This window comes from Stenella coeruleoalba (genome assembly GCF_951394435.1).
Source record: "Stenella coeruleoalba genome assembly, chromosome: 4".
NCBI classification, from domain to species: domain Eukaryota; kingdom Metazoa; phylum Chordata; class Mammalia; order Artiodactyla; family Delphinidae; genus Stenella; species Stenella coeruleoalba.
Genome location: NC_137149.1, coordinates 37397524 through 37423319, shown reverse-complemented (window position 1 = coordinate 37423319; position 25796 = coordinate 37397524). Strand labels below are relative to the sequence as shown.

General features: G+C 45.5%; 2 protein-coding genes across 2 annotated transcripts in view; both read right to left on the bottom strand.

Annotated features, from left to right (window-relative positions):
• The window catches only part of OTOP1 (otopetrin 1), a gene marked incomplete at its 5' end in the record, with an annotated part of 42683 nt that extends 39842 nt beyond the window's left edge, over positions 1-2841 (bottom strand). Inside the window, one exon of the mRNA XM_079920344.1 lies at positions 2445-2841. Coding sequence (XP_079776470.1) covers positions 2445-2841 — 397 coding nt within the window. The remainder of the gene's footprint in view (positions 1-2444) is intronic.
• Positions 2842-10945: 8104 nt separating this feature from the next.
• On the bottom strand, positions 10946-20237 carry TMEM128 (transmembrane protein 128). Its single transcript, XM_079921047.1, has 5 exons — positions 20127-20237; positions 18338-18479; positions 15004-15162; positions 12839-12947; positions 10946-11599 (listed from the first exon to the last, which is right to left on the bottom strand). The coding sequence occupies exons 1-4, from the start codon at positions 20221-20223 to the stop codon at positions 12848-12850; spliced, it is 498 nt and encodes a 165-aa protein (XP_079777173.1). The 5' UTR covers positions 20224-20237; the 3' UTR covers positions 10946-11599; positions 12839-12847.
• Between the last annotated feature and the right edge of the window lie 5559 nt (positions 20238-25796).

Genomic DNA, 25796 nt, shown 5'->3' with positions numbered 1-25796 from the left:
CAGGGATAGACAGGGCTTTGCACACAGCTTTCACTCGACCTCTCCCAGCTCCTCCCTGAGAGGTGGCCAGTATTCTTATTTTACTGATGAGGAAACCGGGACTCAGAAAGGCGAAGGTAACAGAGCCAAGACATCAAGCCAAGACTTCCAGGGTCAGCACCACTTCTGTCATCCACATAGCTCACTTGAATAGTTATGTTATTATGGGGTAACTTGCTGAGCGTCTAAACAGCCACCCCCTTTACTGAACACCTACTATGTGCTCTCCTACACTGCCTCATTTGCTCCAGCTCTACCTGGTGTCTAATGGACATCTCAGCTGTACCACATCCACAAGAGGAATCCTGGTTCTGCATCCCCACCCTTACTCCTCCTCCTGTCTTCCCAGTCTTGGGAAATGGCACGACCATTCATCCATTGACTGGGGTCCCAGTGCTTAGAGTCTTCCTGGAAAGAGGGAGAGAGAGAGGAGGGAAGAGTGAGGAAGAACAGGGTGGGGGAGGGAGAGAGGAAGGAAGGGAGAAAGGAGAGAGGGAGAGAGGAAGGAAGGATGAGGGGAGGGCAGGAGAGAGAAAAAGAGGAAGGAGGGAGAGAGGGAGGGAGGGCGAGAGAAAGGATAGGAGGGAGGAGGGGGAGGATGGAACAGGGAGGAGTAACACAGAAAGGAAGGGATGGATGAGGAGAGAAGAAGAAGGGAAGAAGAGAAGAAAGAAGAAAAGAAGGATGGAGTAGGAAGGAAGTGAGGGAAAGACCAAGGAAGGATCCTGCCACTACAGGAAAGCATAGGTCAAAAGCCTCTGTATGCAATATTTTTTTAGCCCGTTTAAGTCAACAACCTCAAAATAACATTTTATTCTTGTTTGCTTGTTTGCTGTGACACTGGATTCACTGCCATTTATAGGGTCACAAAACCACGAACCTCCCTGAAACAACTACTTTCAGAGCAGGAATCTGGGCCACGCTGCAGTTGTGTGCAGTTTTTCCAAAGGCAAGATGAGCAGTCCCTGAGCCTAAGAAACCTAAAATCTCATCCAGATGACAAGGCTTATATCCACTAGTCATAAGACAAGGCAGAAATTGACAAGTGCCAAAGATCTCTACACAGAGAGAGCTGTGGCAGCCCATGGGAGTGAGGAGTAATTCCTGCCAGGTGTGTAGAGAAGGTGTCCTTGGGGCAGACCTTTGAAGGGAGTGTGGGTGGGAGGGAGAGTGACTGTGTGCTGGGCGCCCACCCTGTACCCAGCAGTCACTGGTCCTACACGTGTGATTCCCATTCTACACATGCTGAAACTAGGGGAGTGGGAAGACTAAACAACGTGCCCAAGAGCATGCAAGGAAAATGACAGCCACACTCTGAGACTTAAATTCAGATCGTACATGAGAATTCAAGCAGAGACCTGTGGTGTGTCTGGACCACACAGAGTGAAATGTACCCGGCCCCTCCCATGAAGATTTCTCAGGCACCCGCTTTCTCCACAGACTCCCCACCACCTCCTCCCTTTGACCTGCATCATGTCTATCTCCCTTCCAACAGTGCAAGGTCCTTGAGGAGAGAAGGGTTCCTGTCTTGACGACGTTTCAATCAATGTGTTGTGGGTACCTAGCAAGTGCTTCTATTCCCCACTGCCTGAACATTTATCCACTCATTGATTACATCATTCATCTCAACCACATTTTCTTAGCACCCACTCTATGCCAGGCCCTGAGTTGGCTCTAGGACGAAGAGATGAGCATCTTAGAGATCTCCCAGTGTGGTGGAGGGGACAGAAGTGTCAACAAGAAGCACAGTGACTTCCCAGGGCGCAGTGAGGGGTGAAGGAGTGCAGTCAGAACCCCAAAGGGTGAGAGAGGGGGTCTGAAAAGCATCACTGGGGAGCACGGGGTGGGGCCTGAGCCCTATCTCCTAAAGCAAGGCAGGTGGGAGGCATTCCAGGAAGAGGGAACAGAATATGCAAAGGCAAATAAGCATGAAATATTGTGATGGGAACTAAAAGCCTTTGAGACTGGAGCACAGAATGCGGGCCAAGGAGAGGATTAAACTAAAGAGGCCATCTGAGCTCAGATCTTAGCAAGCCTTGAATGCCAGGATAAGGAGTGTGGCCTCCATCATGGGGTCCGTGGAACCATGGCAGGGCTTTAAACAAGGAAAGATGTGAATAGGTTTGTGTAACCGTAGTTCCAACGATGGCATGTAAGGCAAGAGTCTGAAGGCGGAGAGAGGAGACTATGGCAATAATCCAGCCTTAAGAAAGAAAGAGAGAGAAGGGAAGGTGGGCGGAGGCGGGCAGAAAAGATGTGCAGGAAGATGGAGGCAGAAAAGACTAAAGGAGAGAAGTCAGAGGAGGAAAGGGCACAGAGCTGCTGTCGGGCTGCGGCTAGCGGGCGAGCAGGCTGGGTTCGCTGGGCACTCACCCGCCGGCCGGCTCGCTGCTTCGGGGACTCACCGCGGAGCCAGCGCGCGCCGGCGTGCGTGTCCTTGAGGCGGCGGTGCGCGGAGCTGCGGCCCACGTACCACAGCATCCAGAGCAGCTGCAGCAGCATGAGCGCCGTGAGGAAGCACAGCAGGTCGCTCTTGCCCACGCCCGAGGCGTGCACGGCCCAGGCCAGCAGGAACAGCAGCCCCGCCACGAACACGTTCAGCCCATACTGGCTGCTCAGCGCCTCCGCCAGCTTCTGCGGGAAGCTGGCGCGGATGGCGCCCCGACGAGGGGCCGGGGACTCCGGGGGCCCCGGGGCCGGGAGCTGGGGCTGCGGGCAGGCTGCGGGTCCCGACGAGCCCCTGTCCGGGCTGCTCCGAAACGCCTGGGGAGAGGCAGGCGCCTCCTGGCCCTCGGGCATCATTGAGGGACCCGCACTGAGTCTAGTCCCGGGGGCGGCTGCGACCCGGGCCCCACCCGCTGCCCCCGTCTTCTGCCCTAGCCCCGACGCCCTCTGCCAAACAGCCCGCTGTCCTGATCACCCTCGGACGCCTGATCTCCCGCCTTCTGCCCCCACCCTCGGTCAAGGTACCCACCCGATCCACTTACCACCTTCCCCCCCGCTCCCCGCCGACCCAGGCTGACCCGGGCTGACCCCGGCTTCTTCGCGCTCCTCAATTCGCACCGCCCACCTTCCCTCCCTCCTCAATGTCCGGGGCAACACTTCCGCCCACTCTGGACCCACGCGGGCCGCTCCCCGCCCCTGGTGCCTCGGCCTGGGGCCAACCCTGCCCCGATGGCCGCGCGTCCTCCCGCTCCCCGACCCGCGCGCCCGGACCCGCCCGCTATCCTCAGCTCTGTCCCCTGAGCCGATGCCGGATGACAGGTGCCTCCCGCCGGCTCCCAGAGGTGGGATGGCGGGCAAGGTGTCGCCCTGAGCCGGCCCGAGGGTGTGGGCGCGGAGGCGTGGCCGCGGCGGAGCGGCGCGTCTGGGGCCCCGCGGGTGAGTGCGCTCCTCTGGTGCCCCTGAGCGTCTCCGTAGCGGACCACGGAGGTCTAGGTGAGCCCGGACGAACGCGTCCGTGTGCATGAGTGTCTGCCTGTCCTCGTCTCTGCGTATTTCTACGGTCTGTTTTCTCTGTTGCGTGTTGCTGTGTCTCTCTAGAGGTCAGTCTTTGGGTGTGTCTGGTTGGGTCGGGGAGGATGGGAGGGGGTGGCAGCCCCTGTCCCTAGATCTATGAATAGGGGGACAGGGTGTCCTTTTCGTTTGTGTCTGTTTGTCTGTCCGTCTGGTGTACCTGGGTGTCTGCCAGGAGATGCCCAGATGCGGACAAGACAGAAGCCACTTTCCAAGAAAAGAGAACATCTCTCTCCCTCCTCCAAGGGAATGGGGGCTACTTCTAGACTGAGCTGAGCTGGGGCTGGGGGCTGCCAGGAATCCTCCCTGGAGCCGGGGGAACCGGAGCATCTCCCTCTGCTCCCCCAGGCCCCCCAAGCTGACCTGGTCCGCCAGAATGCTCCTCTCAGGAGGTCTTAAGGGCTGGCGTGGCTGAGATCAGGGCTGGAGCGGGAAGCTGGGAGGGAGCTGCTGGGGGATGGAGCCCAGGAAAGGGCAGGCAGGGCTCACAGCGAGCCCCTTGTGCAGTAGCATAGGGCCCAGCACTCAGGAGACACCCTTTCCCCTTGGTTTAACATCCTGCTGTTGCCGTTCTGAAATTCTTAATTTTTGAACAGGGGGACCCACATTTTCATTTTTGCAGTGGATCCAGCAAATTACTTAGCTGGTTCTGATTGCCAGAAGGTCCTGGCTGTGAGGGAGCCCTGGGCTGGGAGGGAGTCAACCTGAGGACTTGCCATCATTCACGTTTTCACTTTGTTCATTCATTTATGTGGTCTACACTCATTTATACTACACTGAATCATTTCAGGCTCTGTTCCAGGTGCCAGGAATTCAGTTATGAAAGACTGCCCTCACGGAGCTGACATTCTGGTGGAGACACACTCAATGGATAACTATTTAACTCGCTGAGAAGCTATAGAGTATCAAACATGAGACTCAGCCCTGCCTTCCAGGAGCCCTAGGGCGGGAGGGTTGGGCAAGCCCTGAGTCTGCCAAGAAGGGTGAGAGGTTCCTGGAGGAGGCACCAACTGTACAGTTGCTTTTGTGGGTTTTTTTTTAACATCTTAATTGGAGTGTAACTGCTTTACAGTGGTGTGTTAGTTTCTGCTTAATAACAAAGTGAATCAGCTATACATATACATATATCCCCATATCTCCTCCCTCTTGCGTCTCCCTCCCACCCTCCCTATCCCACCACCTGTACACTTTTTTTTTTTTTTTTTTTTGTGGTACGTGGGCCGCTCACTGCTGTGGCCTCTCCCATTGCGGAGCACAGGCTCCGGACGTGCAGGTTCAGCGGCCATGGCTCACGGGCCCAGCCGCTCCGCGGCATGTGGGATCGTCCCAGACCGGGTCACGAACCCATGCCCCCTGCATCGGCAGGCGGACTCTCAACCACTGCGCCACCAGGGAAGCCCTCATTGTAGTTTTGATTTGCATTTCTCTAATGATTAGTGATGTTGAGCATTCTTTCATGTTTGTTGGCAGTCTGTATATCTTCTTTGGAGAAATGTCTATTTAGGTCTTCTGCCCATTTTTGGATTGGGTTGTTTTTTTGTTATTGAGCTGCATGAGCTGCTTATAAATTTTCGAGGTTAATCCTTTGTCAGTTCCTTCATTTGCAAATATTTTCTCCCATTCTGAGGGTTGTCTTTTTATCTTGTTTATGGTTTCCTTTGCTGTGCAAAAGCTGTGAAGTTTCGTTAGGTCCCATTTGTTTATTTTTGTTTTTATTTCCATTTCTCTAGGAGGTGGGTCAAAAAGGATCTTGCTGTGATTTATATCATAGAGTGTCCTGCCTATGTTTTCCTCTAAGAGTTTGATAGTTTCTGGCCTTACATTTAGGTCTTTAATCCATTCTGAGCTTACTTTTGTGTATGGTGTTAGGGAGTGATCTAATCTCATACTTTTACATGTACCTGTCCAGTTTTCCCAGCACCACTTATTGAAGAGGCTGTCTTTTCTCCACTGTACATTCCTGCCTCCTTTATCAAAGATAAGGTGACCATATGTGCGTGGGTTTATCTCTGGGCTTTCTATCCTGTTCCATTGATCTATCTTTCTGTTTTTGTGCCAGTACCATACTGTCTTGATTACTGTAGCTTTGTAGTATAGTCTGAAGTCAGGGAGCCTGATTCCTCCAGCTCCGATTTTCGTTCTCAAGATTGCTTTGGCTATTCGGGGTCTTTTGTGTTCCCATACAAATTGTGAATTTTTTGTTCTAGTTCTGTGAAAAATGCCAGTGGTAGTTTGATAGGGATTGCATTGAATCTGTAGATTGCTTTGCGTAGTAGCGTCATTTTCACAATGTTGATTCTTCCAATCCAAGAACATGGTGTATCTCTCCATCTATTTGTATCATATTTAATTTCTTTCATCAGTGTCTTATAATTTTCTGCATACAGGTCTTTTGTCTCCTTAGGTAGGTTTATTCCTAGGTATTTTATGCTTTTTGTCTGATGAGGCACTTTTTATTGATTTAGATGATGAGATCCAGGAGCTCGAGCCTGAACCTGATGCTGTAATGGGATGAAACTTCAGTGATTCCTGGAAGATAAATGACTTTTGCATGTGGAAGGAATCTAGAGAATTTATGAACAGAGATTAGACTGTGGCAATGTTCACTTTTCTTTTTTTTATTGAAGTATAGTTGATTTACAATGTTAGTTTCTATTGTACAGCAAAGTGAATCTCACATATATATATAATTCTTTTTCATATTCTTTTCCTTAGGGTTTATACAAGATATTGAATATAGCTCCTTGTGCTATACAGTAGGCTTTGTTGTTTATCTATTTTACATAGAGTAGTGTGTACCTGTTAATCCCAAACTCCTAATTTATTCCTCCCCCATCCCCATTCCCCTTTGGTAACCGTATATTTGTTTTCTATGTCTGTCTGTTTTTGTTTTGTAAATAAGTTCATTTGTATCATATTTTAGATTCCACACATAAGTGATATCATATGACATTGATATTTGTCTTTTTCTGACTTACTTCACTTAGTATGATAATCTCTAGGTCCATCCATGTTGCTGCAAACGGCATTATCTCATTCTTTTTTATGGCTGAGCAGTATTCCATTGTATTTATACACATCTTCTTTATCCATTCGTCTGTTGATGGACATTTAGGTTGCTTCCATGACTTGGCTGTTGTGAATAGTGATGCTATGAGCACTGGGGTGCATGTACCTTTTAGAATTCAAGTTTTCTCAGGATATATGCCCAGGAGTGGGATTGCTGGATCATGTGGCAACTCTATTTTTAGTTTTTTAAGGAACCTCCCTACTGCTCTCCACAGTGGCTGCTAGACTATGGCAATTTTAAAACACGACCTCCAAATTTTTTGGTACTCCTCCTTTAGGATGGGGCAAAGCCATGTCCCCCTCCCCTTAAACAGGGGATCTGTGACTGCTTGACCAGTAGCATAGGATGGAAGTGACACTCAGCTCCTGAGCCCACGCTTTAAGCAGTAGCTTCCTTTTCCTGTCTCTAGGAACACCGTGGTAGGTGGAGTAATGGCCCCAAAGATGTCCACACCCTACTCCCTGGAACCTATAAATATGTTGTTACCTGGCAAAAGGAACACTGAAATGAAGTAAGGATTTTAAAACACGGAGATGATGTTGGGTGGCCCAGGTGGGTGGGCCCAATGTATTCACACAGACCCTTAGGAGTGAAGGAGGCAGCAGAAGAGTGGGTCAGAGCAATGTGGCAATGGAAGAAGAGGCAGGAGAATTTCAAAGTATAAGAGGGATGTGTTGACCCACTGTCCTAGGCTTTGAAGATGGAGGAAGAAAGCTACACGAGCAAGAAATGCACGTGGCTGGCGTCTCCAAGCTGAGAACGGCCCTCAGCTGCCAGCCAGCTGGGAAATGGGGATCTCAGTCCTTCAGCTGCAAGGGACTGAATTCTGCCAACAGCCTGAAAGAACAAGGACATGGATTCTCCCCTAAGAGCCTCCAGAAAGGGATGCAGCCCTGCCGAGAGCCATATTAGACTTCTAACCAAGGAACCGTGAGATAATCAATTTCTGTCATTTTTAGCGCTATTGGTGGCAATCTGTTACAGCAGCAACAGAAAACTAATGTAAAAGCTCACCCTTGAATCCCAGCTACTATGCCATGAGGACACCCAAGCTGCCCATGAAGATGTCCAGGCGGAGTGAAATTGGGGGCCAGCACCATCTCACCAACCACAAGGGAACCACCTTGGAAGTGGACCATCCAGTCCCAGTTGAGTCACCCCATACATAACAAGCTGTTCCTATCAATTCCTGCTCAAATTTCAGATTCCTGAGCAAAATAAAGGGTGGTGGTTGTCCTAAGGCACTTAGTTTTGGCGTGGTTTGTTATGCAGTGATAGGTGATAACCGGGACATACAGACAGATGCACGTGGAAGTCAGCCCAGGGTATGAGAAGGAATCCCAGGTTTTGTGGCGGCACCATGACAGGGGTGGAGGGATTACAAGGAGTCCTGCTGGTCCTGAGAGACAGTGGGGATCAGGCTGCGGGCTGGGTGCACAGGAGCAAGGGAAGCAGTGAGCTGAGTGAACTCCAGGATCCACTCCTACCCGAGTGTGGGCTGGGGAGGGACCAAGTTCCTGACATCCTTTTGGACCCTATTTTTATACATAAAGGAACATTACACACACTCTTTTGCGTCCATACATCCTAATACAATTTTTTTTTAATGAGGAACACAATTGGATATCATAAGCCTGGAGAATTCTTCGGTGGAGTTTTGCTGTAAAGGGGACCCAAAAAGTGGTTAATAACTGGAGAAGCTTGAGGGAGCCCTATCTTGGGTGTTTGTTTGAAGATGGTAAATAGTACAACACATTTGTATGTGGACAGGAATGATGCATCTCAAGGCATCACGAATATACCCAAAGTGAGGTATAATAAGGTTTGCCAAAGCTACAGCTCTACCAAAAGCTAGTTGCTCACATTGCTTTAGAAATAAAATAGCTACACATTACATTTCTGCCGAATTGGGACAATCCCATTCCTCAACTTCAAAACTGAATCTGAGAGACTTAGAAGAGATCTTTGTGGTCTTTTTAGGAATAATTTACTCTTCTGTTCAACTCCCAATTTTCCCTTGACCTGGAGCCTGCAATTTGGCTTCTTTCAAATTAGTCCTTAGTGTATGCGAAATATTCCTGATTGTTATTTATTTTTATGAATTCTATGTAAACATTTCTTAAAATCTACCAAGCTCTTTCGCACCTCAAGAAACACTGAGCTGAATCAAAGTCTTTAAATATTTTTAAGTGAAGGGCAGTTATCCTAACTGTGGCCACGGAAGAGGGCATCTATTAACCCCTATTACCTAGGACCACCCCACCCCACCGCCCCAAATGATTCTACTTATAAAGATGTGGCTCTTAGCTTTTCCCTCGATTCCTTTCCAATGTATTTCTCTTTTGCTTAAGCATAGCCAGAGACCTTTTCTTGTTATTGTTGTATAAAACCAAAGAACCCTGAGACAGCCAGGATGTTAAATGCTACAAAGTCTCCTAGAAAGACCACTGCCTCCCAAGCTAGGTCCCAGACACAGATTTGGAGGGAGCCTCAATCTGGTTTTTACCCTAGGGAGCTAAGTTCGATTCTGCTATCTCTGTGTTCCCTGACAATTCGAACATTCTAGCTTCTGCAGAGACATCTCTGCCCAAAGTGACTGGAACAGGATAGTTCTGGAACGAGGCTGAACGTTAGAATCACCTGGAGGACTCTTCACAAGACAGCCTTGTCACCAGCTGCAATGGGAACCTCTGAGCAGCAGGCCTGAGGCAACCAGTGTGCAACCTGGGTGGAAGACTCGGTCTTGACACTTGGGATTGTCAGTCAGGGACATTTTTAAGAACACACACTTGCTTCTACCATATCCCTGACTTTCATGCTAAACATTCACAACGGTTAGTTCCGTTATTCGTTACTATTCTGAGTGGATGCTCCTCCCACAGGCTTGTTTAGAAGCAGCGACAACACTGCTTGACACAGTTTTTATTTAATAATTATAACAAGGGCTTCCCTGGTAGCGCAATGGTTGAGAATTTGCCTGCCAATAAAGGGGACACGGGTTCGAGCCCTGGTCTGGGAAGATCCCACATGCCACGGAGCAACTGGGCCCGTGAGCCACAACTACTGAGCCTGCGCGTCTGGAGCCTGTGCTCCGCAACGAAAGAGGACGCGATAGCGAGAGGCCCGCGCACCGCGATGAAGAGTGGCCCCCGCTCGCTGCAACTAGAGAAAGCCCTCGCACAGAAACGAAGACCCAACACAGCCCAAAATAAATAAATAAATAAATAAATAAATTTTAGAAAATAATAATTATAACAATAGGAAAAGACCCACAAATAATCTGCACAGCACTTATTTAATGGGCACAGGGACCAGGCATGATCCTGTTTAAACAAATTTATTCAGATGTCTCTTTGTAACAGGATCATCTCCTTACCACCCTAGCTATACCACAGTATCAGCACTTGGCTAACTGGGTTCTAATGACTGTATTACACAGAAAATCCCAGCCTTAGGTTTCTAACCAAGTATCAACAGTAAAACTACTTTGCAAGAAAAGGAAAATGGAAGGAAGGGAGGGAGGGAAGGAAAGATTTCTTGCAGAATCTGCCCAAAGACTCTGTGGGAGTTGTCACGGGGGGTACGTCCCTTGCCCCGCACCACGTTCCCTCCAGAGGGTCTGAATCAGTGCTCCCTCTAATCCTACTTCCTGGGTTTGCAACCTCCGCCTTACACTGGACCCTCACATAACTGACTGACTTGGCCACCTGATTCTGACCTTCGCCTGACTTTGCTCCTTACTTTAAATGACTCTCTCTACACACCCTCACACGCATATGTACACCAACTGAGCTTGATTCTGTTTACCGATCATGCCTGCCTCTTCCCATTCCTCTCTTTGATCTACTTTGTCTTTCATTCCCTCTCCATTACCATTTATTGAGTGAGCACCTACTGTGTGCCAGGCACTGTAGTAGGTGTCTCATAAACATTATTCTTATCACCCACAACCCAACAACACAGATAATGTTCCTGCCTCACAGCTGGAGAAAGACTAACTGCTGCTCAAGGTCAAGATTAACTACTACTGCAGGGTGTGATCCGAGCCAGACACAAGTGTTGACTGAAACATATCATCACCTGAAGTCCCTTGTGGGTGGGGAGCGCAGAAACCAACATAAGGTACTTAAAACGTCACAATGCTTACGATGTTTAGGTTTAATGTAAACATATTTGCATCTGAAAGTGCAAATACTGTCTTCCATTGGTCTTTGAAAAGCAGAGTAGCCTTCTCTAAAAAGAAGCCTTATTTCTATAGTGAAAGTGCTAATAGCTGAAGACAGAAACAATTCCAAAGTTTGTATTAACAAAACCCACAAGAAAGTTATAGAAATACTTTATTTAAATATTAAGAAAAAAATTACACGTACTTAAGATGATTAAAAGTTCATATGTTAAACAAATGCTAAAAACCCAGTAATTTACACAGTGATAAATCTTAAGTGATGGGAAAACACAAAATCCTTTCAACTGGTCCTCCTCCTTACAAAGCTATTATAAAAACGGTATTATTAGGAATTGCTGAAGTTGGGTTAAAGGCACATGACACTATCATTCCTTTATATACACAGCCAGTCATCTCAAACACTGAACTGCTCACCCTTAAATGGAAGAGTGAACAACTTCTCTGAACTATCGGGAGTACATTATGCATCTCTAATGAAAATTCATTTCAATTTTTACACCAACAATTTCTCCAATGATCCAAACAGATTAACACTGCAAATTAGTTATTTCTGTCTTGAATAGAATATTTCTACTTTGAATCTGAAAAATTCGATAATGAGTTTAGGAATATACAAATGAAATATAATTTATTCTGATTTCAACTACAGAGCTATAAAGTTACAATTCTTCCAAGGAAACCATTCACTTCATAGATGCAAAAACACACTGTAGCTTTTCCATTATGTCTGCGGTGCTTTCAGCTAGCAGGATGTTAATCATTCACTTTAAACTGACATGCCCTTACACCTGAAAGAAAACCCAAGCGAGACATTCTATCTCAGGCTGTTGGATTTAATATTAAAAAGCACAGTTCAATCTCCCTGCCTACAACATTCTCTGGCTCTCTGTTACCAACTAAACGTTGATGTCGGCAGTAAGTCAAAAGCTCCTGAACACGTGGAAAAACTCAATACGGAACAGCCAGAGATTCAAAGCAGACAGGGTCAGATGAGGGAATGTTCTTGTGGCGACAGGTCAACAGGGACAGAGGACATACTGTGAGAGTCCAAACGGTCCTAGATACAGCACAACGTGTGGAGGGGACTCTGCACATCAGCATGTGTGTGCTAGCAGCTATTTTCAGACTAGCAACAATGAGAGGACATCCATTTCTTCTTTACCTGGTTATAGGGACTTTCCTTTAAAACTCCAAAGGGAGAACATGCTGTCTGTGAGCTGAAATGTCAGTTTTCTTTTGCACCCCAATAATTGAGTGCATTAACTTTTTCTTCTCTGGGCCTCAGTTTTCCAAGTTTACTTCTCTGGGTCTCAGTTTTCAAGTTTACAAGTAAGTAAACTGACATATGGAATAGATTTTCTCCAAGTTCTAACGTAAGCAACATGAAGAGAGGGACCGTCTGTCTTTTTCACCATGTCCCTAAGCATGTACAGTGAGTACTCTGAACACATACTTATTCAATAAATGAGTTATCTGACAATTAGCAAATAGACCCCACTGTGAAGGCAGCAGGCCCAGGGACACAGTGGACTCTGGGGAAGCAGAAATTCTATAAATAACATGGAAGGGAAAGGCTGGTGTGCCATCCATCAGATTTTTATGAGGCAGCCAGGACAGTTAGAAAACAGATTTTTCTTCTCAACTGGGTAAAATTGCCCATTCTTCCCATATTCCCATTAACTAAGAACGATCTAGCCAATAGGCATCAGTATAGAAGTAGATGGAAGTTTACTGCGATAGAAAATGAATCAATGTGTGAACTTATCCATATTGGAAGGTGCAAATACTCTCTTCATGAGATCTTGGAAGGTCAGGGTGCCTTCTCTAAAAAGTAGTCACTTAGAACTAAATTATGCAAATGGAAAGGGATCACAGTCCCTTCTACCTCAGAGTTCAATGGATGAACAACTCTTGTGTAAACATGACAAATAATTTACTAGTCCGTTACTGCTATGTCCACTGAAAATTATCATGAAAGACTTTTTCAAATGCATTCATTATTAGAAATACCATTCCAGAAATCTTACCTTTAGAAATCATCCAAGGAGTGAGATCAACATTACAACCCCCATAAACTGGGTAAACAACAGCAGTGGAGTGAAAAATGACCACACATGCCATAAAGCAACATTGAAGCTGAAACGAAAAGGACAAAATAGCCACACAGTTCACAACTATAGCTATACTCTACACAACTATATTCTACTGCAGAATCTAGATTTAAAGGACTCACTTTTACCCGGTTTGGGAAAGTTCATTCAGCCAGTAACTTTCTATATATAAATCATGTTTCTCAGATATGTGACTTAGCCAATATTGGAAATATCACAATTTCTTCACGAAGTACTCAGAACTGGAATCACTAAAGCTCCTCTAACAAGAGCTGGCCTGGCTTAACAGAGACTTCAGTCTCTTAACATTAGTATCTGTAAAGGAACACGAAATAAAATGACTACAGCCTGCTTTTACTATCTCACACACTACCAAACTATAATGGTAAAAAAAAAAAAAAAAATACACGGTTAAAGTATTTTTCTGTCAGAAACAGAATGAAAAAGTAATCATTTATAAGCTGCTATTAAACTTTCCATTGAGAAAAATACTATTCCTGTCACCAGGTAAGAATAACACACTTTCTAAGTGCAATGATTTTTATGAACTGAATTTTTAACAGCAGAAGTTAATAAAGGAAAATTATAGTCAATTAAATAAGTGTTTCAGATAATTAATGACTAACATAATATTTTGAGAAGTAGACATTTAAATAGCTATAATCCTACTGTTCTAAAACATACAATAATATTTCCGGGGGTGACATTAGCCTTATAAGAAATTGTAAAATAAGACAACTGTCTACACTCGTCACCAAAGGGTTAATAAAAAACTGCATCACAATGCAACATATGTCAAACACCCATAAACTTCAACTACAGAAAATACATAATAGAAAAAATACATTTAAACTGAATATGTACAAAGGTGTGTGGTTTTCCCCAAATTAAAATGCAATTAATATAAAGAGAGGGAAAAAACCTAAAAGCCCATACACAATGTTCAGTGTAGTTTTCTCTCTGGTTGGCAGGATCATGGGATTTACTTCCTTTGTGTTTTTCTGTAATTTACAGATTTTTCTTTAATGAGCAAGTTATAAAATACTTTTATAAACATAAAAAAAACTTTTCATTGAGAACCTCTTAGCTTATGAAAAATGATGTTAATTGTGGCATTATTTATAACAGCGAAAGAATAAAAAAACAGGGAGCTGGTTAAATAAATCATGATATGTCCATGCAGTGATAATGATGTAACTGTTAAAAAGAATGAGACACATCTTTATGTACTGGTATGGAAGAATTCCAAACTCAATTTAAAAAAAAAAAAAAGATCACTCTGGAAAACAGTTTGGCACTATTTACTAGAGTTGGAGGTATGCATACCCAATGAGCCAATGATTTCCCTTCTAGAGATACGTATATATGTATGCATGTACATATACATCCAACAGAAGCACGCGCAGGCACACAAGACATACACAAGAATGTTCTTAACAGCATCACTCATAATAACCCCAAACTGGAAACAATCCAAATGCGATCAACAGCAGAACAGATAAACTGGGAGTTGGTTATAAGATGGAATGCTGAACAGCAATGAAAACGGGCAACTGTTATGCACAATATGGACGAATCATACATAATGTTGCATGTAAACAGTCAAAAGTAAAAGAATACATACTATATGAACCCATTTCTATAAGAGATGCAAAAGAAAGCAGTTACCATGAAGGTGGGGACAGTGTTTACCTGCAGGCAGGAATGAAGGTACAGTGACTGGGAGGGGGCATGGAAGGGGTTAGAGGGGGCTGGCACAGATCTTTCTCGTTAGGGTTTACACCAAGGCTCACTGCATGATAATTCAGCTGTATATTTTAGATTCTTCCACTTTTCTGTCTGCATTATACTTCACAATGAAAATGATTTAGAAAGCAAAATGCAATATATATATATATATATATATATAGCATGTCACCATTTGTATTTTAAATAACTAAATATGTAAGTAAAGAAAGACACTACTGAAAAGGGAATCAAGAAGACTGTTTTCCCATCATTCCCTTTTTTTTCCCTCTTGAATTTTGTACCATGTACATCATTACCTGATCAAAAAAATTTTCATTCCAAAGGTAACTTACCAAATTCCTGCTACAATAAAAGTAGCAGTTGTAATAGGTATCAACGTTGGATACTTGATATCATAATCTTCAATTCCACAATACCATTCCAGATAGACTATGCAGTAAAATGCAATCGATAAGCTAACAAGCAACAAGGTACCGCCAAACAGAAACCAACTGTAGAGACAAAAATAATACCCTTCTATTATCCTCTTTTACATCCTCTGCAGCCTAATAGTAAATAATCTTTTTTGACACATCTGAAATGTGACATAGGCTCATAGCGTTGCTGGCTTACCATACCAATGGCAGTGATCCCATTTTTGACAGTGCACGTATCTGACAAAGGTTTTGTAAGTTTACCTTTGAATACAGGTGATTTGAATTTTGAGTCCTGTCCCATAACACAGGGCCTACCAGCCAGGTATGACTCAGCCCTGCCACTAGAGAAAGGAAGCATCTTAACTTACTGAATCAGAATTTCTATGCCTATCTTAAGAAAGATGTTATTTGCAATTTTGTTCCAGACTGTGTGCAGCATACCTTGGGTCTAGACAATATAAACTACTTTTAAAGGCTCTTCAGATACCTGAAGCTGACTAGAAATTCAGTGATTGTTAAGCAAATATGTACACAAAAATAAAGTGGTTTAAAAAAAAAGTGCTAATTGACAGCACTTAACAAATCAGGTATCTTAACATTAATAGACTAAATATCTATTTCTAAGAAGAATATCAACTGGAGAAGGGGCAGAGGGACCCACAGTTACTCAATACCAAATTGCAGAAAGTCTAGATCTAATAGGAGATGGGTAGGTAAAGATGAGAGTGAGACACATGAAAGGATGAAAAAGTAAGACTTTAAACACACACACACACACACACACACACACACACACTTTCATAAACTAACTGACAAAAAAGGACGTTTTCTTTAAACATACAGGAAAGCGAGCGGCTTTCTGGTTGTTTCTGAAGTTTTGAGCGTGAGAGTAATAAAGATTTCAACAGATACCATCAACTCCTCCAAGTTAAGCTGGGTTTCTTGAAATACTGAATTTCAATTTGGAAGGAGTTAATTCATATCGCCTCTTGTAAAAGATTTCTAAATGAAACCCTCCTGTTCCTAGAATATCTCCAGTCCTCCCACAAGGGCCAATGGCTTTTTGCTCCTTCCAACTCCACAGAAGACTTGGCTCAGTGTGTGTGAGAAAAAGCTCATCAGCCCCTTCCTTCCAGCCCCTGCTGGTCATGGGAGGAGGCCAGATTTGGAAAATCAGAGGAATGAACCCTTTTCGAGAAAGCAGAAGGCAGCCTGCACGGACTGCCTCTGGGTAGCGCCCTCCCGCCACAGCTGCCCGAACTCCCCGCTGCTTACCGAGGCCTCAGCAAGAAAGCAACACGACTCTGCTCAAAATCCTCAGCCTTCGGCCATGCGTTTCTGTCTCTCTTCCTCTAAGATGACACTTCTTTGAGGACAGGCCTATGACTCCCACTTTCTTCTCATGCCCCCCAGTCCTGGTCCGGAGGCTGAGTCCAGGCTCTGTCACACACCACCGGTGGGCTACTGTGTGCCGCTACTCCTGTGGGCGCCCCCAAACACCTTACAGTGTAGTGAGTTATTCCTTACCTCACCATCTCCTTTAACTACTAAGAATACTTAGTATTCTCATATACGAGGATACATAGGACACAAATGGATAAATCCTGTCATCTCTCCTGAAACCTCAAAAAGGCCTACCTCCTGAGGCTGGGCTGGACTGGGTGCCCCTTCTAGGTGCATTCACGGCATCCCGCACATACCCTCGCACACGCAAACAGTACGCACCATATGACTTACTCATCTATCACAGCCTAAAATGAGCTGGTGGAGGGTGAGAAATGTGCCTTGTTCATCACTGTGACCATAACTGGATACATCTCAGGCTCTCATGAGATATTTCATGAACGAAGCAGCAGGCGCTACTGATGGTGTCTGAAACAACCATTGCTTCTTTTCCCAGCCCAAGTTCTAGACCAATTGAAAGACACAAAGAAACCAAACTGATAAAGACCAACTGTCAGCTTCTTTACTGATAGAGCTACGAAAAGAAGATAGCTTTGGTGAATGGTGACAACGTGCTTCCTCACACTGAAACCCAGAAAGAGACAGACTTACCCACTGGGTTTCAAGTCACAGTGAAAACCTAGAGACCTTCTCATGTCAGGGTCGCCCCATAAAACAATGGTGCAGAAAAACAGCCCAGAATCTGTGCTTCCCATGGGCAGCTGGCTCCCAAGAGGAAGAAGGTGCTGAGCTACACGCCTGGTTCTTCATCCCAAACCCTATCAGGAGGTCTAGCACCTCCCAGGGGAGAAGCCAGTGAGGGGAAGGGCCAGAAGATGGGAGTGTTTAGGGAAAGCTCCTGCTTGTGGAAATAAGGAAGGCGAACAAGCTCTCTCCCTGCTATAGTTTACATAACACCGCCCCCCCACCCCCCGCCTGCTTTCCCCGGACCACCTGCTCCCTCACTCTCCTCAGGTGCCCCTCCAGCAGTCACTGCTCTTCCTGAGGGCCTCTGCGGGAGAGACTGTGTGTCCCCCAACCCCCAACGATATCACCGGATCAAACAGTCCCGTCTGCATCTTTCTAGCCCTGCTGGTACTTCCAAACAATTACACTCGCACTTTAAGCAAATCACCCCTCTCGATGCCAGCTCCGATGCTCACCAACACCTCTCCCTCTTTTTCTGTTACCTAGGGGCCTCCAGAACACTCTCCAATGCCCAGTGAGGACTCAGGAGTGTGATGAACAACCTTCCCCTCCATGTCAACTCCTAGATTTTATACTAAAGAGATTTCAATCCTCATGAACAATGGACTATTTGACATCCTGCCTCAAAGCTCCTGACTCCTCCCACCAGTGACCTCAACTCTAATTCAATCACAGCCTGTACATGTGGTTACCTTGTTGGCTGTAACTATTCTCTGAAAACGAGCTCTGAGACCCAATTCCCACCCACCACAATTCTCATTCCCTCCTCCCAATGCTCTTGTACTTGATCTTATTAAAGACCTTCAGTCATTCTCTCTGCGTGGTTTACAAATGGATTAGGTCCTTCTTAAATTCACTACCGTCCTCATCCTACAAAACACCTGTGCTGAGAAAGCCCACTGAAATAATTTCCAGCCTCACCCACTCTGCGGTACGTGCCCAGAACACACACTCTCTTTTTCAACTCTGCGTCACTAGCACCTCCAACACCATGCCCGGCAGAAAGTAGGCGCCTACTAAGCGTTTGAAGAAGTCGGCTCACAAAACGTGAAAAATAAAACAAGTGTGTTTAACTTACGAAGCAATAAAGTTTTCTTACCTGCTGGTGTGAAAGTTTTCTTTAACGGTTTGAAAGAAATCAACATAATAGGTCACAGCAATGGATGCCAAAATCCAGAATCCAGAATGGATATTAAGTCTTGGAAGAGGTTTCTCCTTTTTCTCAACAGGTGTAGAGGTTTCTGCAAATAACAGAGAGTTCAACTTATGAAGTAACCATTAACGTCACAGGAAAAATTATACCTTTTTTTTGGCCACGCCGTGCCGCTTACAGGATCTTAGTTCCCCGACCAGGGGCTGAACCTGCTCCCTCGGCAGTGAAAGCGCAGAGTCCTAACTACTGGACTGCCAGGGAATTCCTTTTTTTTTTTTTAAATTACACCTATTTTAAGTCAAATAAAATAATTTCCTAGAGCTTTCTAAGAACCACATTCTCTCCCATTATAGTACCAATTTCTTCTGTAAAACCACCAAAATAGGTTTATATTTTTAGAAATAATTAATAGAAGCCTGCCATAAAACCTGTCCAATATAGTCAACTTGTTTTGCTGCTAAATGAGTTTTGCAACCAAATTTATTTATATAGTCTTTTGGAAAGAATAATGCCATCTGGTAGTATAGGAATTTTAATGCTATGCTTCACATGTAGTCTAGGGAAGTCATTAGTCCTGTTAATTAAGAAAAATGCAAGTGGCAAACATTAGAACACAAAATGGACTTGATTTTCCAAAAACACTACTTACAACTACATATTTTAATTTTTTAAACAAACACAACCTTTTGGGGCAGCTCAAAAGTGGAAAGGGCACACTGGAGGTCCAGTCCCAACATGGTACTTGTCTTAGACAGGTGATGGACAAGTCAAATTCCTTCCATTTGGGACCCAATCTGAAAGAATGGGTCAAATGGGGTCTAACAAGTTCCCCATGTGACTGACATGCCCTCTCTATCAGTTCATGTGAGAACCACTAGTATGTAGCCAAGGTTCCCGAGCTTTTAGCTGACCATCAGAATTCCTGGGAAGCTTATTCATAATAGAAATTCTGCGAGACACTCTCAAAATTTATAAACCAGCATGCCTGCACATGTTGTTTTCTGCGTTTACTTTTTAAAAGTAATAAATACACAAGATTTACAACATACAGGACAAAAAGATCCAAGGTGAAATCGCTCTCTTTATCCTTAACCCCAGTTCCCCAGCCCCAAAGCAGCTACCAGTAATAACGTCTACTGAATTCTTGCATATTCTATGCATCTACAGGTGAACACACACCGCATGTTATCTGGTTTGAACACAAATGGTGGCATACCATACGTTGTTCTGCGCCTCCCTTTGAAAAGCATCCACATTGGTTCATAAAAGTCTGCCTGCTGTGTCATGTATAAACAGCCAAGTGTATTTAACCAGCTCCCTGCTGACGGACAATTAGATGTTTCCAGTCGTTCGCTATTACAAGCAAAGCTGAGATGAAAGGCTTTGCACACACGCCCTTGTGTACTGCTACGAGTGCGCTCCTTTGTTAGGTTCTTAGAAATACAATCTGTGGATATTTTTTATTTTAATGGATATGGCCAAACAGGTGTTAAACCAGCTCTCCTGGGAATCCTGAAGACCAAGATGCGCAGGGCTACCTGATCTCTAAGGGTCTTTTACCACAGTAAATACCCGACTTGCAAAACTACTTGAAAAAAAAAAAGCCTTGAAAAAACGAAACCCTGTCCTTCCTGACTGGGTAGGGCTGCGAGAGGCCCGCGGGGCCGGCCGTGTCCGGCGCCTCGCCTCTGGGAACCTCTGCGCGACTCGGAGCGCGCCACGGGGGGTGCCTCACCCGGCCCGGCGTAGCCGTCGCGGTCCTGCCGGACCACCACGTCCCGCGGGAACAGGTATCTCCGCCGGAGTCTCTCCCGAGCCTGTAGAGCGTCCATCTTAGCACCGCCCAGAAACTGGGCGGTAGTGACGTCAAGCCCACCGGAACTTCCGGCCTCGGTTCGCCGGAGGAGGGAGGGATTTCCTTTTGTGAAGAGGAGAGGCTGTGTTGTCTTCGCAGTTTTAGTTCGTGAGAACGTACGGAGGGTTAGGCTTTGCTGTCTCAGTGCTCAAATCCGGAACCATGATTTGAATTTCAAAATATTTATCCTTCCCCATCTAGAGATATCCAGTTTGTTCCGAACTACGGAAGCCCAGAAGGGTCAAGCTTACCGATGCCGGCGAATGCGCGCGAGTGGGTGTGCTAGGCCCTACGGGGGCACTTCGTTGCTTTTGTGCTCTGCGTCCTGAACCCTGTGGCTCCTGTATGCCCAAAGCATCTCACCCCCCCCAGCTTCTTTCCTCCTCCTCCTCCTCAGGAGTCGCCCAGCTAGACGTGAAAGAGTCAGAGGCCACCCAGGAGGAGGAAAAGACCGCTGGGCCGGGCCCGGGAACCTGCGGTGGAGTCTGGGCCTGGCGCTGACCGCTCAGGTGGGCTCAGGCAAGAAATAAACCTTTCTGGGCCTGTTTCCTCTTCTGTACAACGGGGATTATACCTGCCTCATGGATTTGTTCTGGGGTTTTAAATGTGAAGCACCCGTATGTGGTTCGTGTTAGCCCCCTTCTTACGGCTTGTGAGAAATTACCCCCAGCCAGAAACGTGAAAGCTAAATTTGTACTTTGCCAGAAATCCGTCAGTTCCCATCACTCACGCTCATAAACTGAAAAAGACTGTGTCACTAATTCACAAGTGTTCCTCCATCAGTAACCCTGTTTGCTACTCTCTTGCCTCCTTCCTACCGTGTCATATGTTGAGAAATTTTGTGCTTAATTAACCCTTCAAACTTTTGCTGAGCACCTACTGTCTGCTAGGAACTGTTAGGCACCATGCGAGGCAATGGAGATAAGATGGATAAGACATGACGTTGCTCTTGAGGAGCTCCTGGGCCAAAAATGACCACAGAGACCTAGTACAGTAGAAAGCACTATTTATAAATGTATGGAAGCGTTTCATTAATTCAGTCAACATTTTCTGAGCAGCTACATCTGCTAAAATGCTGAGGACAGGGACAAGTTAGACTCTAGTGGTGGAGACGATTTTCATCCAGTGCCATAACAGAGATACTGCATATGAGGTTATGAGAGCACCGAATAAAGGGCAGCCCTTCATTCTGCTGTGGTACGTGGGGACCAGGGAGAGTGGCTTGAGGTAGGTTGAATACAGGGATGGATAGTCCAGAAAGCCACCCAGGAAGTAAAATCTGAATTAGTAGGCACTCTTTAATATCACTATGTGTTGTGAGTGTTTGCAGAAGAAACGCAACAAATATGCAAGAAAAGAATGTCAAGTTTCTACGGGTTTATTTCTATCATTTCTTCAGCCCTTGTAGCAAACCCTTTGGAGCAAAGGATTTAACAACTGGATGGATCATATGGCCTTTCTACACAATACCTCCTTTTTCCCGTTTTGTTTTTTTCTTTTTCTTTTCAGACTCCTAAAGAACCAGGGTTTATCTCTTCAGAGCCACCTGGGGTCTTTGCCCTCCCTTCTCCTTTTGCTTGTACAGGGTTAGAAGCCTTGTTAACAGGAAGTGAATTCCTCTTATCAAATACAGTCTTCTGTTGATTGTCTCCTTGTAAAAAGGTCAGTGCTGGGTCTCCCTTGTAATTGAATATTCCCGAGAGCATCGCAACCATTCCAGGGTTTCCATATGTAGTATGTTCGGGTCAGATCAGTTTCCCCTTTGGTGGTTTCAGGGCCTTTGTATCTGGATCCGAATGCCTTTCAGCTTTTTTTTCCCCTCTGATATTTTAAATGCACTTCTTGCAGACCATATTGATGATACTTAAAAGCAGGTTAGAAAAAATCCGGTATTTAATGACCACATCTTCATTGCTAGGGCCCATTAAATAAGTTCTTCAATGTGTGTACTGTGCACCGAAATGATAGATGTATGATATCAGTTTGCTACCAACCAAGAAATTTCATTTTGACTGTGGATTACTTTTGGGGGAAAAATGAATTTGACTGTGACCTTTGCTGGCCTTCCCTTAGCAATGTGGTTAAATCCAAGGTGTTCATAGACTATTGAATCCTGGCGCCATCACTCTGGATTCCTTGGGCAAGTTATTTCATTGTTCTAAGTATCAGTTTCCTCATCTGTGACACAGTAGGTACCAGAGTGAAGATAAGTGTATACCAGTTGTTTAGGCTAGTGCCTCGCACGTTCAAGCAGTGGTAGTTATTAATTGGCCTTGCCAGGCTTTCTGGATTTGGTTCCTGCTTACCTCCTCATCAGTTATTCCCTTCTCCTTGGGCTCCAGTTACTCTTTTTTTTTTTTTTTTTTTTTTTTTTTTGTGGTACGCAGACCTCTCACTGTTGTGGCCTCTCCCGTTGCGGAGCACAGGCTCAGGACGCGCAGGCTCAGCGGCCATGGCTCACGGGCTCAGCCACTCTGTGGCATGTGGGATCGTCCCAGACCGGGGCACGAACCCGTGTCCCCTGCATTGGCAGGTGGACTCTCAACAACTGCGCCACCAGGGAAGCCCTCCAGTTACTCTTTGTTGCAATTTTCCTTTTGCTTGTGCTCTCCCAGTTGACAGGGGGCTACAACCATGTCATAGCTGCTCCCCAATGCCTTGCAAACACCTGGCACATAGCAGGTGGTAAAAGAAATTTTTACGTATTGAGATATAGGGAAATCATTCTGGCTTCTACATGAGTTAACCAGAATTTTATGCTAACTAAAATAGCCTGTTTTGGGCCTATCAAACCTACTTTGTACATCTGTTTTATTTTTTTTAATTAAATTATTTATTTATTTATTTTTGGCTGCGTTGGGTCTTCGTTGCTGTGTGCGGGCTTTCTTTAGTTGCAGCAAGCGAGGGCTACTCTTCATTGTGGTGTGTGGGCTTCTCATTGCGGTGGCTTCTCTTGTTGCAGAGCACAGCCTCTAGGTGCAAGGGCTTCAGTAGTTGTGGCATGTGTGCTCAGTAGTTGTGGCTCATGGGCCCTAGAGCGCAGGCTCAGTAGCTGTGGCACACAGGCTTAGCTGCTCCACGGCATGTAGAATCTTCCTGGACCAGGGCTTGAACCCGTGTCCCCTGCATTGGCAGGCAGAATCTTAACCACTGTGCCGCCAGGGAAGCCCTGTACATCTGCTTTAATTATTAAAGAAAAGGGCACATTGACCAGATGTAAAGAATGTCCATTTTAAAAATAAAGATTAGACGCCCCTCTTCCTGGGATGCCAATGCTGGTCCTCCTTTGATGATAAGACTCCCTTCCCAGGTGCCAAGGCCATTACTGTATGTGCTGTATGTGTATGCATTGGTGTTTTTTTGAAACCTTGAAGAAATGTATCCCTGACTTGTTTAATGTTCTTTGTTCTGACAAGATACAAAACTGTGCTGAAAACTTGCTTCTCCAGAGCAGTTTCTTAGAGTAATCTGGGAACCAGGCTTCTGGGCTAGTCCTCAGTTTGGCGCAAATAAAACTCTTTTCTAATTATTGATTGTTTATTGACTATTTTCGTCGACATAGGAATTCCATTACCCGGTTTTCACTTTGACCCTTGGTCACAATTAACCCTGGTCTTTGGTGTAGACATCCCTTCCTCTGAGAAAACACTTTTTCTCCCTTCTATAGCAGTCCTGCAGTGTTCTCAGGAGGCTGACCCTGCCCTAGGAGAGGGCACATGACCCAGACCAGACCTGTCAGTCCCCAGGACTTAGGCTAGAGCTGTTGGGAAGACCTGTCTGAGGTCCGTGTGGGCTTGTCACCATGGAGACACACAGAGGAGCCCACCTTAGGAAGGAAGCTCTGAGATGCAAGCCAAGCCAAGCAGTCTCACAGCACTGTTTCAACCTCTGAATCCAGCCAAGCCCTACTTAAGCTAGTTAAGAACATGAACTCTGGAGCCAGCTGCCTGGCCAGCTGTCATTACTGGTTCTGTCATTACTGGCTGTTTTAACCTTGGGCAAGCCAGGGATCCTCTCTTTTGTCTACAAGATTGGGTAAAGATTAAAACTACTAATACATGTAGGGATTCGTTCAAGATGGCAGAATAGAAGGACGTGCACTCCTTCTTGCGAGAGCACCAGAATCACAGCTAACTGTTGAACAATCATCGACAGGAAGACACTGGAACTCACCAAAAAAGATACCCCACATCCAAAGACAAAGGAGAAGCTGCGGTGAGACAGTAGGAGGGGCGCCATCACAATAAAATCAAATCCCATAACAACTGGGTGGTGACTCACAAACTGGAGAACAGTTATACCACAGAAGTCCGCCCACTGGAGTAAAGGTTCTGAGCCGCATGTCAGGCTTCCCAACCTGGGGGTCCGGCAATGGGAGGAGGAATTCCCAGAGAATCAGACTTTGAAGGCTAACAGGATTTGATTGCAGGACTTCGACAGAACTAGGGGAAACAGAGACTCCACTCATGGAGGGTACACACAAAGTAGTGTGTGCATTAGGACCCGGGGGAAGGAGCAGTGACCCCATAGGAGACTGAACCAGACCTACCTGCTAGTGTTGGAGGGTCTCCTGCAGAGGCGGGGGGCAGCTGTGGCTCACTGCAAGAACAAGGACACAGGCAGGAGAAGTTCTGGGAAGTACTCCTTGGCATGAGCCCTCCTGGAGTCTGCCATTAGTGCCACCAAAAAGACTATAGCCTCCCGTGCTGGGTCCCCTCAGGCCAAACAACCAACAGGGAGGGAACTCAACCCCACCCATCAGCAGACAAGCAGATTAAAGTTTTACTGAGCTCCACCAACCAGAACAACACCCAGCTCTACCCACCACTAGTCCCTCCCATCAGGAAGCTTGCACAAGCCTCTTAGATAACCTCATCCACCAGAGGGCAGACAGCAGAAGCAAGAAGAACTACAGTCCTGCAGCCTGTGGAACAAAAACCACATTCACAGAAAGGTAGACAAGATGAAAAGGCAGAGGACTATGTACCAGATGAATGAATAAGATAAAACCTCAGAAAAACAATTAAATGAAGTGGAGGTAGGCAACCTTCCAGAAAAAGAATTGAGAATAATGTTAGTGAAGATGGTCCAGGACTTTGGAAGAAGAATGGAGGCAAAAGATTGTGAAGATGCAAGAAATGTTTAACAAAGACCTAGAATAATTAAAGGACAAACAACTAGAAGAATTAAAGAGCAAACAAACAGAGATGAACTATACAATAAATGAAACGAAGAATACACTAGAAGGAATCAATAGCAGAATAACTGAGGCAGAAGAATGGATAAGTGACCTGGAAGACAGAATGGTGGAATTCACTGCCACGGAACAGAATAAAGAAAAAAGAATGAAAAGAAATGAAAACAGCCTAAGAGACCTCTGGGATGACATTAACACACCAACATTCACATTATAGGGGTCCCAGAAGGAGAAGAGAGAGAGAAAGGACCTGAGAAAACATTTGAAGAGATTATAGTCAAAAACTTCCCTAACACAGAAAAGGAAATAGCCACCCAAGTCCAGGAAGCGCAGAGAGTCCCAGGCAAGATAAA

Coding starts and splice junctions, on each gene's coding strand:
- TMEM128 (XM_079921047.1), bottom strand. CDS start 20,223: ATGGACGCTCTACAGGCTCGGGAGAGACTCCGGCGGAGATACCTGTTC. Junction 15,163..18,337: donor GAAAACTTTCACACCAGCAG/GTAAGAAAACTT, acceptor TTGTCTCTACAG/TTGGTTTCTGTTTGGCGGTA. Junction 12,948..15,003: donor TTTATTGTAGCAGGAATTTG/GTAAGTTACCTT, acceptor TTTTCGTTTCAG/CTTCAATGTTGCTTTATGGC.